The sequence below is a fragment of the Artibeus jamaicensis genome, unplaced genomic scaffold, assembly GCF_021234435.1.
Source record: "Artibeus jamaicensis isolate MK-2021 breed Jamaican fruit bat unplaced genomic scaffold, CSHL_Jam_final contig_1132, whole genome shotgun sequence".
NCBI lineage: Eukaryota > Metazoa > Chordata > Mammalia > Chiroptera > Phyllostomidae > Artibeus > Artibeus jamaicensis.
In genome coordinates this window covers 1510312-1522818 of record NW_026521221.1, presented here as the reverse complement: position 1 = coordinate 1522818, position 12507 = coordinate 1510312, and the positions used below count along the sequence as shown (strand labels likewise).

Below are 12507 nucleotides of genomic sequence, written 5' to 3'. Positions count from 1 at the left end.
GTCCAGCTTGCAACCTTTCAGTCTCATCATTCTCCCATCTTCTAGAAAGCAGAGTCTGAATGTTCTGGTTAATAACAGTTATCAAGGATAGTCAGTGTCGTTTATTCTAGTGGTGTTTCCTGTCATTTCTAATCACTTAGAGCTTCTGAGAAACGGCACTCTGTGGGTCCCAAGGATCATGGGTTTGCAGTTCAACTCCGCGGCCACTAGGTGGTAATATTGTTGATTTGGGTAGCCTCGACGTGATATCCATAAGGTGTGCCTTCTTTAATGGAAAACTGTAAACACTTCTTATCATTAGAAATCACGCTTCAAAATAAAATAGTCTAATGGTGGAAGAATACAATCCTGTAGAAAAAGGTATCTTTTAACTTACGCTAATTCTTCCTACCCGATTTTTACTCTAATTACATACATGATGATATCTACAAATGATAACAAAAAGGAAGCTTCAGGTCCTACTGAAATCCAGCTTATATTAATTGCTTTTGGCTTTCTTTTAAAGAGATGAACATGATGAACATGATTTTCCTCAAGTACCTAAGATCTTTCACTGTAGTTGTTATTTGCCATTTGAATTTGGAAATACATCTGCTCACAGGAAGGTAACACTTTTGTGATTGACTTCCTGAGCTCCGCCCCTGACCAACCTAACAGGAATGCAATAAAATGAGAATATAACTGTGGCAGCAGCTGCTAACATATAGTCCCAGGCTCTGTGCTAAATGCTCCACCTAAGTTATCTCATTTAGTCCTGGGCGGGACTGGGGCTGCCACGATGCTTCTAAAGCAGAATGAACTCAGCAGAAGAAACAGACCTGTATTATTTTAAGGAATAAAGAGATCTTTCCAGAGTTGTACATTATCTGCAAAACCACATATTATATAATATGTATTCTGCAAAATAACTCCCAGAAGGCAGTACGAGTGCTAAGTTCTTCCAGCATGAAGAAGACAATAACTGAGTGATTCAAAGAGAGGTCATGTGACACCAACTGCAATCAATCACTCATTAAAATCTCAATATAGTTGTAAAGAATCCAAAAAGGAAATGGTGGTGGAGCCAACAATTATATGAAGCAATTTATCATGAAAACAACTATTACGCAAGGATTTGGAGCTCAATACTCATTCCATAAAATACTTAACTACTTGTCACCACTGTTATTTCCAGAGTCCAAATGAAATTTCTCCATTATTACCGTTGGGGAAGGTATTGCGGGGTCTCTATCAAGACTCTAGGAATGGGAGGTCCTGGGGTTAAGCTACGGCAGGTAAGTCTGCTATTCTCACATTTTTCTTGTTTAAATGGTGGGAGAAAATACTTATTTCTAGTTACCCGCAAGATCCTTGGGACACAGAGAAAAAGAAGTGACTTTCCAAGTTACTAGGATGGCACGATACCAACACTGAAATTGAGAGCACACTGACACTGAATAAGTTACTGACTTATTTTTACTCAGACTCCGTTTTCCTAGCTGGAAAGGTAGGAACAATAAAATCAGCTTCCCAGGACTGCTGCAAAGGAGCAGTGAGCACTGTGCTTCACCCGCTGAAGGCAGAGGCAACCTCCCAGTCCCCTGTCGGAACTGCAAACTCCAGGGAAATTTTCAACGCATGGGTGTTTCTCACAGAAGGTGATGATGAGATAATAGTTACTTATATTCTAGAAATCACACATTGTGTGTATTAATGCTTTATATAGTTCATGCAATGGTTTTACATGTATATTGTTTCACTTAACCTTCATAATGACACTATACAGTAGATATTTCTACTCTCAGTTTCTAGACAAGAAAAAGAAAAGGGTTCAAGAAATTTTAAAATGCGCTCAAAGTCACACAGAGAAGTTAAAGTAGTGAAGCTAGGGTTCAAACCAAGGTCTCCTAACTTCAAGCACAATGCCTTTTTTTCCCCTACATTCAGAATAGTTAAAAAGCAAAAACAAAACCAAAAAGCCTATTTAACCTAAAAGTATACATGCGGTCATAACAGGAAGATTAAATAATGCAATTATGGCTTAGTATCAGGAATAAAACTTCATAAATCACTAAAATCTGGCTTCTGGGGAACACAACTTGATCAACTTCTAGTTTTCCCAAACAAGCCAATGAAATACGGAAAGAGAAATTCACAAGTAGACGAGAAAGTCCATACACAGAAAGAGCTGCTTCACTTGGCTTCAGCCCACACTTCCACTCGGGATGTTTCTATTCCTCATGAAGGAGTCGCTCTAATTGGAGCTCCAGGACCCCAAAGGATCTCGGACTCTGCTGTGATGAAACGGAAATAAAGGGACCACGTGGACACTGACCATCCCATCGTAGAGTGGGCCTTAGTAACACTTTAACACTTCCATGGTTAAAGGCCTTACTCCAAGTTATAAAAATCAATTGAAGATATTACCCCCTGTTCTACTAACGCACCTCAGTCTCAGGAGCTTGGAGCCGTGGCCGCACATGTCTCAATACCTGCTGCTCTCGGAAGACCCAGCAAGAGTTAATAACACTTGCCCTACACTTCCCTTCAAACCCAGACACCCCAACCTCTATTCTACTTGCATGTGCTTCTGAGACATTGCTTAAAAAGAGAAGACAAAGCCTGTGTTTCAAAAAATTGGAGGTAAGGCTTAAAAGGCCAACACTCAAAGGAGAGATCAGATCCTGGCAATGGCCTTGAGATATAAGTGACTAGTAAATGGTCCTATCCTGTGGTTAGAAGGTGGCCTGTGTCAAGGTATTTTAAGAAGTAGGTTTTCACTCTTACCTGTGTGTTCAGGAAAGAGTACACCGAACACCTAAGACGTCTGTGTACTGGAGTTAACAAGACCCAAAGGAAATGGAGAAGAGGATTAAGACAGCAGGGAATAAAAGATGGAGCCCCTTGCTCCAACCCTCCATGTTGGAGCAAGGGGCCATTCTCATGGACATTTCAGTTACAGCCATCACCAGAAAGTGATGGAGCCACAAGCAAAGTGTGTGTGTGTGTGTGTGTGTGCGCACGCGCGCGCGTGCGCATGCGCACACGCACCCACACATGCTGGCAGGATTTCATCGCCTAGAGCAGGGGTGGAGCGGGGCTGAGGAGGACACGAGGAAAGAAAGCAAGGCGCTCACTGAACTCCTTTGCCATTCTTGAGAGAAGGCCCTCATATTTCCTTCTAAGTAGCCCAGTTCAGCCCCCAAAGGTGGGAAAGGGTCCGTGAATAAGCGCATTTAATTTCTAGGCCCTTGGAAACTGAACAGAAGGGCTGAATTTGGTATCCTAAGGGACTCCAGTTTGTACCACAGTGGGGAAGCCTGCAAGGGGAAGCAGCCTTGAAAGAAAAATTGTAAGTAGCTTGTCTTTACACTTTTTGTTTAATTTTTTGAAGAGGTTCACATTGATTAAAAGATTTATGAAAAGTCTGCATAACACCTCTGCACCCCACCCATTACAGTGATGAAAGTGTTAGAATATTAGGGGAAATATTCTAAATATTTAACAGCAGCCTGGGTACCAACTAAACAGAGTAGACAACCTGCGCAGCTGGTAGGTATGGTAAAGCCCTAGATTAGTTTATTTGTCTCCAGAGATTTTCATTAAGTAGTATCCATTTTTTCCCTTCTTCTTTACTCACATGGTAATATAATATACCCAGTTTTCTGACCCTTGTTTTTTTCTACTTAAAACGTATCTTAGAGATGCTTTCCTGTCAATACATAAAGACTTTTCTCATCCTTTTTTTTAAAAAAACAGGTACTTAGTGTTCCACTGTATGGAAGCACCATAATTTGACAATGCCATCATCGATGGTCACTTAGGTTGTCTCCTATCTTTTTCTGTTACAAACAACGTCACAATAAATAACATGGTCCATAAGTCACTTTGCACGAGGGAGCATATCTGAAGGTATGCATCTACAGTAGAATCGCCAAATCAAAAGGCATGTGCATTTGTAACTTTAATAGATATTACTAAATCGAGTTCCATACGGGCTGCAACAATTTACACTTTCACAAGCAATATACACAGCAAGGTTCACCTGATTGCAATGCCAATGCAGTCTTTTTAAATCAAACTTCTGTACTTATGCCAATATTATAGATTACAAATAGAATTTCAATGTACTTTATTTTGCACCTCTATTTTGAGAGTTGCATCCTTTAATATGCTTAAAAAGTTTTTCACTGTTAATATTATTTGCTTTTCTTTCTCTTGGATGCTAGTCTTTTGGACAATGATGTCCAGGACGCCTTACAATTATATTAAGAAGATTGAGCTTTTTTGTATGATATGAGTTACACATCTGGGACTGTAACATATTTGTGGCCCACACGGCATGTGCATCCCCCAGCCATGGTCCTGCCTTCCACGCTCCTTGAAGGATGAGAGAATGATTTCCTTCCCTAGGTCATGCTGTCTCTAGTCTGTGATCTTTTCAATCTCTGTAACCCAGAGCTTGAATAGGCTGACTCAGACAGATGGTTCTCTTCCTACATCCTGAGGGTTGAAGAGATTACCTAGTAACCTGCTTTTAGTCTACAGTTTAGTGGTTCCCTGATGGCCCTTGTCAATCTAATCTGAGCAAGGCACTTATCAAGAATGGATTGTATCATATTTATAACGACAATGTTTTGATGTCCAAGGAGATTTGACCACAGGCATGAGTAATAGACCAAAAATATGTGTCTCATCAGATGCTGGCATGATTTACCAATTCTAAAATAATCCAAACAGGAAAATGATGGTGGGGGTGGGGCATACGCTCCAGGACCTTTACACAACATAGGTTGTTTGTTCACAAACCCAACAAATCATTATTAACACTTACTGTGGGACAGGCTGATCCTATACTATGTTGGGATAAGAAAGTGCAGGACAGAGAGGCACAGTCCCAGCTTTCATGCAACAACCAGCTATTTAGATCATTCTTTTTCCGTCCAGTGTGGGGAATCACAGTTATTGTCTTGTGTGTTTTTTAGTTTTGTAAGTTTATCTATTTACTTTTTACTAGAAAACAGTTTCTTGACATTTAGAATATCTCTAACCTCGGCTGGTCAAAGAACCTCACAGGATAGTTTGAGGACTAGCACGGCTCATTTGGATTCTTTTTGCCTGGGCTCCATTCATGGATGCCACATAAAATTAATGGCGAATGAGATAAGGCCAAGTGTGGGAGAGTGCTAGTATTAGCACCAGTTTAGGTTTCAGCCCTCCCTGCCAAAGCTATAAATACAAATGACCAATTTAACAGCATGAAAAGACCACCTACAAGATCTATACCTGGGACCTAATCAGTTGCTCTGCGCCTTCTTCCAATTACAGGATCCCTGCCATGTTTATGGGGACTTTTAATGTGAACATCACATTTCTGAAGGCCGTATCATTATGGCCAGGTTTGATCTGAGGGTGGGAAAGCATGAGCTCCAACGATGCCTGCACAAGGTTACCCCAAATGGAGCTGTAAACTGGAATCGACAAGAGCCTACTGTGGAAAAGAAAAACCGTGAAAAGAGAAAGTATGTAAGGAAAAAGGCTCAGACTCTGGAGATTGTGGAGAGTGGTGCCATTACAATTCCTTTCAGTTCTGCGCAGGAAAGGAGATTATTAAGAACAAGTAGCACAGTTTTGTCAAATAATGTTATTTAAGGGCATTTGGAGTGGTGAAGAATGATAAAGGACATAAGAATAAACATATCATCTGCACTTATGTGTGGTAACAGGATGTGATTTACAAAAGAAAAATGAAATCATCATGATTGTTCAAAAAGCTGAATTGTGGTTCATGTAAAAATTAGTCTAACCATGAATCAACTGAGTCACAACACGTGTATGTTACTCCTCAGACACAAAGAATGCAATTGCTTCCAACTTTATGACGGATGAGACGCCTAGCAGCAAAGTAGCCACTTCCTGCTAAATACCCAAATATTATGGAAGGATACAAATGCCTTTTCTAAGTTATTATATTATACTGGATACTCAGATACCATAGTCACAATGCTGTACATTATTATAGCCTCGAGAGTTTTATTTTTTTAAACTGAAAGTTGTACCCCACACTTACTTTTGTTTCACATCTTAAGCTGAATTTGAGAAGTTAGAATAGAAAATACCCCCAATGCATTAAACTTCCATGTTCACTAACAGTGATTGACGAAAGTTCTCTCCTCCTTCCAGAATCATGAAGGATGTAAGACAACTCCGTCTACATTGAGTATGGGACTGCCCTAGGAAGATGGACTAACGGAATCATTAAAGCTGCCAGTGGTCAGCCAGGATGTATGGGGCAGGGGGCCTCAGAGAAGGATCGTGGAGTGAAGGATGTTGCAGAGTATCATGTATGTGCAGCTGACACAGCTTCCTACCTTTCTGGAAGAACTCTTGTAGTTTGTCTTTAAAAGGCTGCAGATACTGCCTCGGCGACTCCTTGCACACCACCGCCATCTGTTTCTCACTTGCTGTGGAGAGAAGTTTGGAATTAGACTTCCCAAGAACACGTATTTGCTGAACTCATGCTCTGAGTTATGTTCTTGGGTATTAACTGTGTAAAATCCTTATCAATCACTGTTTATTCAAATCCAAGGGGGAAAAGCACAAACAAAAACAACATGAACAAACAAAAGTAATTAGTTCATTCTACACCTTTGTTCAGGAACAGGGAGATGCACCTTCAACTTTCCTTTTAGAGATGCTGCAAAACCTCTGACTTGGGACAGGTGAAGTGCTCTGCTTTTGACCTCTCAAAAAAAGAGGCAAAAACTATTGACGGATGAGTCCTAGGGAATTGAGGGCCCTGACCCTCTTCAGATAATTCTCCAAAAGTAGAGCTTGAAATCAATTTTGCAGAAATTCATTCCCAGGCATTTAAGTTGCCTCAAACCATCAAAGTGGCTATTCCTCAGGGTGACACCCATTGTCAGCATGAGGACTAAACCCAGGTTAGGGAGAACCACATCACTCTTCGCACTTCCCATTCATTTACCCTTCTCATTGATATTCTGCTGGCATGTGTGAAATCATTTTATTTGTGACTTATACCCCTAGAATTCTTAGAAAGGGAATGGTTGTTACTGTAAATAATAATCTAATAAGTTCTTGGAATCAAGCAACCCACCATCCCTAAAGGTCCTGGGTGAGTGTTATATAATAGTCTGGCTTCAGGGAAAAGTTTTCTTCCATAATGGAGGAAGAAGAACTTTGATCTCTTTCAGGAGAAGAGATAGACACAGAGAGATAAGGGTAGCAAAAGACAAGAACAATTGAATTGGAAAAGGATGGCCTCTGGAGTATCCCCACAGCTTCAGTAAAGCCTCCTGAACTCAATGTGGGCTGTGAACAGTAATGGAGGGGCTGAATTTTACACTGAGTTTGGACCTAGTGCAGAACAAAGATACATCACCAGGTGGGAGAATTATCCCCTCTCTCTCATACCTCTTTAATCCCCTTTCCTTCAAATCGTATGGATAGCTTAATTTTTCTACAGAGATAGGATTGTGGCATAAATCGTTCTCAGATCGAAGGAGATAAGCCTACTCACAAATACTTATACATTCAAAGTACTTATTGAGTATCTGGACTATGCCACTGTGCCAAAAGTTAGGAAAAAATATTTAACCAGACCTATTGGTCATCTCTCCTCTAAAAATGTTCATCAGAGTCAAATAACAGAAAGACAAGGAAATCAACATATTGTAACATGTTGTCATGGGATTCTGGGGTTGGGTGGTGCTCAGGGAAGGAAGGTTCTCCAGAAAAGGTAACACGAGTTGAATTGCAAAGGTCAAGGAGGAGTTGAGCAGATGCCAGTCAAGGAGGATACAAAAAGGAAGGAGTAGTTTCAGAAAGAGGAAATATAATGAGTAAAAATAAAGCATTGTGGGAATGCATGGGTCTTTTAGGATAAGATCAATGGTAACGGTATGATTGGACCTCAGGACGTGGACCTTCTTTCTTTCCAAAGGTCTAAACCTATGTCTAGATTTTAATTCAAAGGTACAAGATTCAAGGAATTAGATTCAAAAGCATTAGAACTACACTGATTATGGAAGAGAGGTCAGGTAAGGCCACAGAAGTAGGAGGCTTATATAATTTTTATTTATTTTATTTGTTAATTTACTCATTCATTCATTCATTCCTCACCCAAGGACAGTGTTTTCATTGCTTTTTTAGAGAGAGAGGAAGGGAGAGAGAATTATTGATTGGTTATCTCCCATACACACCCAGACCAGGGCTCACACATACCCAGACTGGAGATGGAACTTACAACTTAGGTATGTGCCTTGACCAGGAATTGAACCTGCAACCTTTTGGTTACGGGAGATACTCAAACAAACTGAGCCATACTGTCCGTGGCAATGCTTGTATAATTTTAAATAAAGAGGTCATGAAAATCTCACTGTGAAGATATTTGACCAGAGACTTGACCAGAGTAAAGAATGAAGCCATGAGAAAGTTTGAGGGTAAAAATCAAGACTTATTTAGAATATGATAAGCTTGAGATGTCAATGAGACACTCACATTATATATAAAAGTCTGCAGTTTAGGCTGCATGACTGGGATAGAAATACACATCAGGAAGTCTGGGCTTAAAATTGGTATTTAAAGCCATGAAAGCAAATGAACTGGTAAGGAAAGAATGTAGCCAAAGAAGAGAAGTGGTTGCAGACAAACCCTGAGGCATGCAAGCAGTGGAGGTGAGGCCAGAAAAGCATGGGGAATGAGCAAAAAAGCAGAAAAGTGGAAGTACAGAATCACATGATCTGAGAGGAAACCAGTATTGCAAGAAAGAAAGAACAGTCAGCTCTCTGCAATCCTGTTGAAAGGTCAAGTAGAAGACAGAGGAGTGACCACTGATTCCAGCAACATGGAAGTCACTGGGTCTCTCAAAATCAATTTCAGGAAGTGAGGGGTGGAGGGAGGAAACCAAATTGGAGCGGGGTTGGGTAGGTAGAGACAGATTCTATAGCTATTTGTTTAAAAAGCCAAGCCCAAGAAAGAAGAGCAATATAAGGAACATCTTTCTACCCAAGAAGATGTTATCTAGGATTACTCCAGTCAAGAGTGGGTGGGTGTCTTTTTCCCCAGAGGAATGTTGTGTAAAAATAAACCCACCAGGGAGCTTGAGTCTAGGGGAATCCCATGATGCTGATTCACCTCTCAGAGGGAGGCTGCCCAAGATGAAGTTCACCTTAATGTCCTATGATCATGAGGGTTCTCCATGCAAAAATTTAAGCAGAAGTGACAGGGCCAAGTGAGCACATGCCAGCTTGCTTCAGGACTTTTGGAAAGGCATGCAAAGCTGGGCCACCAACTGCAGCCTTTGCAAGGAATCATCTAAAGCACTATCCAAAGATCCCTCCTATCGAACGTCACTGCTGAGTCAGAATTTCCACTGTGATGATTATGCGGTTATTGACACAGCCTTAGTCTGCGAAACATTAGCATGAAAAATAGTCATTAATCACCTACTCATAATTAGGCCTAAATATAGACAGATTGGGCATGATAGGATTTATAGGGTGCTAAGTGATCTATTTATTTAAAAACATCCCTTCTTTGGTTCTTACGAAAATCGCCACCATTAGAAGCCTTCCCTTGAACAGAAGACACTGACTGCAGAAGATCTCTTTAGAAGTGCATGTGTATTAGTTGAAAGAGAAAATATTATGAGAGAAGAATTTATTAACACTTGGGTATAAATTTCTTTCTCAGACTGGTTTGGAAAGGCTAGGTTTCAAGCGATAGACAGGAAAGTTGTGTTACAATGGAAGAAAAAGGAACGTTTGTGAATGTTCTCATCGCTGGGCAGACTGTACAGGACAAAGCCTTAGGCGGGCAGCCCCAAACGTGGGGTATGGGGAAAGGACACTCATCTTCGGGAGGAGCAGAGCGATTAATTCCTAAAAAGTATCATGAAGGTAACACACATAAAGAAACACAAACAACATTTACAAAAACTAGGAGAAGATCCTTCATGACCAGAACGGTTACCATTTCATACTTTGCTGCCTATTCTTAGTGTCTCGGACCCTGCATCACACACATACCCGTTCCTGACTTCCTAGGGGTTGCCTATATACGTTTTTTTTAAACATATACTTTCATTTGACAAAAAAACTTGTGTACCTTCATTCTTTCTATTAAACATATCATGTACTTTCTCACATGATTTCACAAAATTCACAAGCATTGTGTGTCTCATAGCCACATAGAATGTCATCAAGTGGATAGGTCCTAGTTCACTTAAAGGTTTCCCTGCAGTTGAATAGTAATGTCCTTTCTACTTTATTCTCACAGCGAATCATTCTGGCTTTAAGTAACACCGGTGCCCGGTAAAAAACTTATTCTAAGTTTAAGATTACTTCTTTAGGATAGATTTCAGAAGTGGAATTCTGGGGAGAAAAGGAAAAAGATTTTTAGAGTTCTTGATACAGAGCGGATACAAACTGCCTTTGGTATAATGTGGAGGTTTTGAAAATAAAGCCGGGACTCCTCCACTGCCGCAGGGGTGGCTGGCTGCACAGGAGCTGGAGAGTGCCCACCGCTGCATCGCAGGGCCTGCGGTCCTGGTACTGGAAGCGATCACACTCCAGACTGGCGAGCACTGAGACGGCCATCCATGCACGGAGGTGATTTACACAAAGGCGGAGAAAAACGGTGGCATACGAAAGTGGTACAAGACACTCTAGGGTGAACCACAGTGTCAGACTAGGTTTTAGACCGCCTCTGAAAGTGGTTCTCTGGAAAGGTCCCAGGAGCCGTGTTTAATTTGAATGTAAAGTAGGCTCTCCATACCACGGGAGCTATCTGAGTTTTGGGAGGGTCTAGAGGCAGATTTGAAGTTTATGTCAAATGCTCAGAGTTAAAAAAAACATATTTACATATATATAAGTGTAAACACACAATTTTAAGATGCTCAGACCTGTGGATCAACCATATTAAGTATTGATCTGGACATGTGATTACAACTCGAGCCATTTGTGAAGACCATATAGAGCCTACACTTTGGGGCAACCAAGTGAGTATTACTTTAAGAAGTATTTTGAGGAAAAATCAGTGGGTGAAAACTAAGAGGTTGCGGATGGAATCGGCAAAGGCAGAGAGAGTAAAGCCCCATTGGCTAAGGTGCCTCCTTCTCACAGAAATTATATCACAGGTCAAGCAATACATCCCACCCATCACTGAAAGCAGGGAAATGGTTCGCTTATAGGAAGGCTTAAATTTAAAAAGACTTCCTCTGGAGCCAAATGCTTATTGCCATTTGTACTGAAATTAAGTGATGAGTTTTCTCAGCCATGTAAACCTTGAAGCTGATGGGCCTGCCTCTTTATGATCCCAGGAAACCAGTATGTGGAAGAGGTAACAATGCTGATTTTAGCATCATTTCCTTCCAGCAGTGCAACGGCTGGCTACAGAGAGACCAGTGATTAAGATACATAAGCCCATGGCCACAGAGCCACCTGTTTCCACACTGCTCAACCGGGACAGCTGCACGCCTTCCACCGTTTCTCTGACCCCTGTCTGGGCCCACGTTCCCCTTTCGGCCTTCACTGGTTAGTCACATTAACTGTAATCTTCTACTCTGGAAAGTGTTTACATCTAAATAAAACATGAAGAAATAAAAGAGGAAAGATGGACAGGCATAAGGAGGAGAGGAGAGAGAAGAGGGAAGGATGGAAAGTGATTTTAAAACTCCCAACCTAAACTGGTGGATGAGTGCTGGTTCCTAATCTTGGCCACGGGAATCTCTGGCAAAGCATGACGCTGGCAAACGCTGCTAATCAGTTTGCCACTGTCTTCAGATTTAATGCAATATTTGGCTCAGCCATTTGAAAAAATCCCCTATTACAGCTAAAATATTTACACAGCCCTGTGTGTCTCACTTAATGCCTGTTAAGCAATCGTCTTTTAAAACTCCGCAGACACTTGTAAATCTGTCGGGAGAATTGTGGCCGATAAACAAAGCTTCACATGAAGAGGGATGTGTTGTCAATTTGCTGGGAGTCAGGATTGCTTAGATGTGTTTGAAAATAAAGTTGAAAATCAGAAATAGTTTGGAGTGGGTAGCCAAGTGGCCGATAGTCTCGCTGGTGGGAGGCTGTTAGTGGTATTAATGGGAAACCTCCAGACACTGACCTCAGTTATTTAAAGCCCCCCTCTCCTGTAAACCTGTCATTAATCCTGCCTCTCTGCTGAGTTACGGCACAGAGAAAGTTACTGGTCCAGCAGCCCCAGCAGTCTGCATCCCAGGGCCTGCGGGTTAGAGAGGTGAGTTGGTGAGGTTTGTAACAGGAGGCCATTATGTGGTCACATGCCACGTGACGGTATGTAAATTTTTTTCTGGAGGATCCAGGATTCTTAGAGGAAAGAGGAAATTCTCCTCTGGGAGAAGGTGGGTATAACAGATTTTGAAATGCCTATTAAATTCCATAATGGCTTTAGCTCTGATGTTAATGAGCCCGAGTGATAAAATTTAAAGGCAAGGGAGGCCCGTCAAAGCTATCTCCTGCTGGTCTGGGAGGC

The 12507-nt window shown here is 41.3% G+C and overlaps 1 protein-coding gene across 3 annotated transcripts in view; it reads right to left on the bottom strand.

Annotated features, from left to right (window-relative positions):
- FMN1 (formin 1) overlaps window positions 1-12507 on the bottom strand; it is a 372744-nt gene that overhangs the window by 89166 nt on the left and 271071 nt on the right. For all 3 annotated transcript variants that reach the window (XM_053665418.1, XM_037133159.2, XM_037133158.2), the window contains one exon: window positions 6351-6443. In XM_053665418.1, the coding sequence (XP_053521393.1) occupies window positions 6351-6443 (93 nt within the window). The remainder of the gene's footprint in view (window positions 1-6350; window positions 6444-12507) is intronic.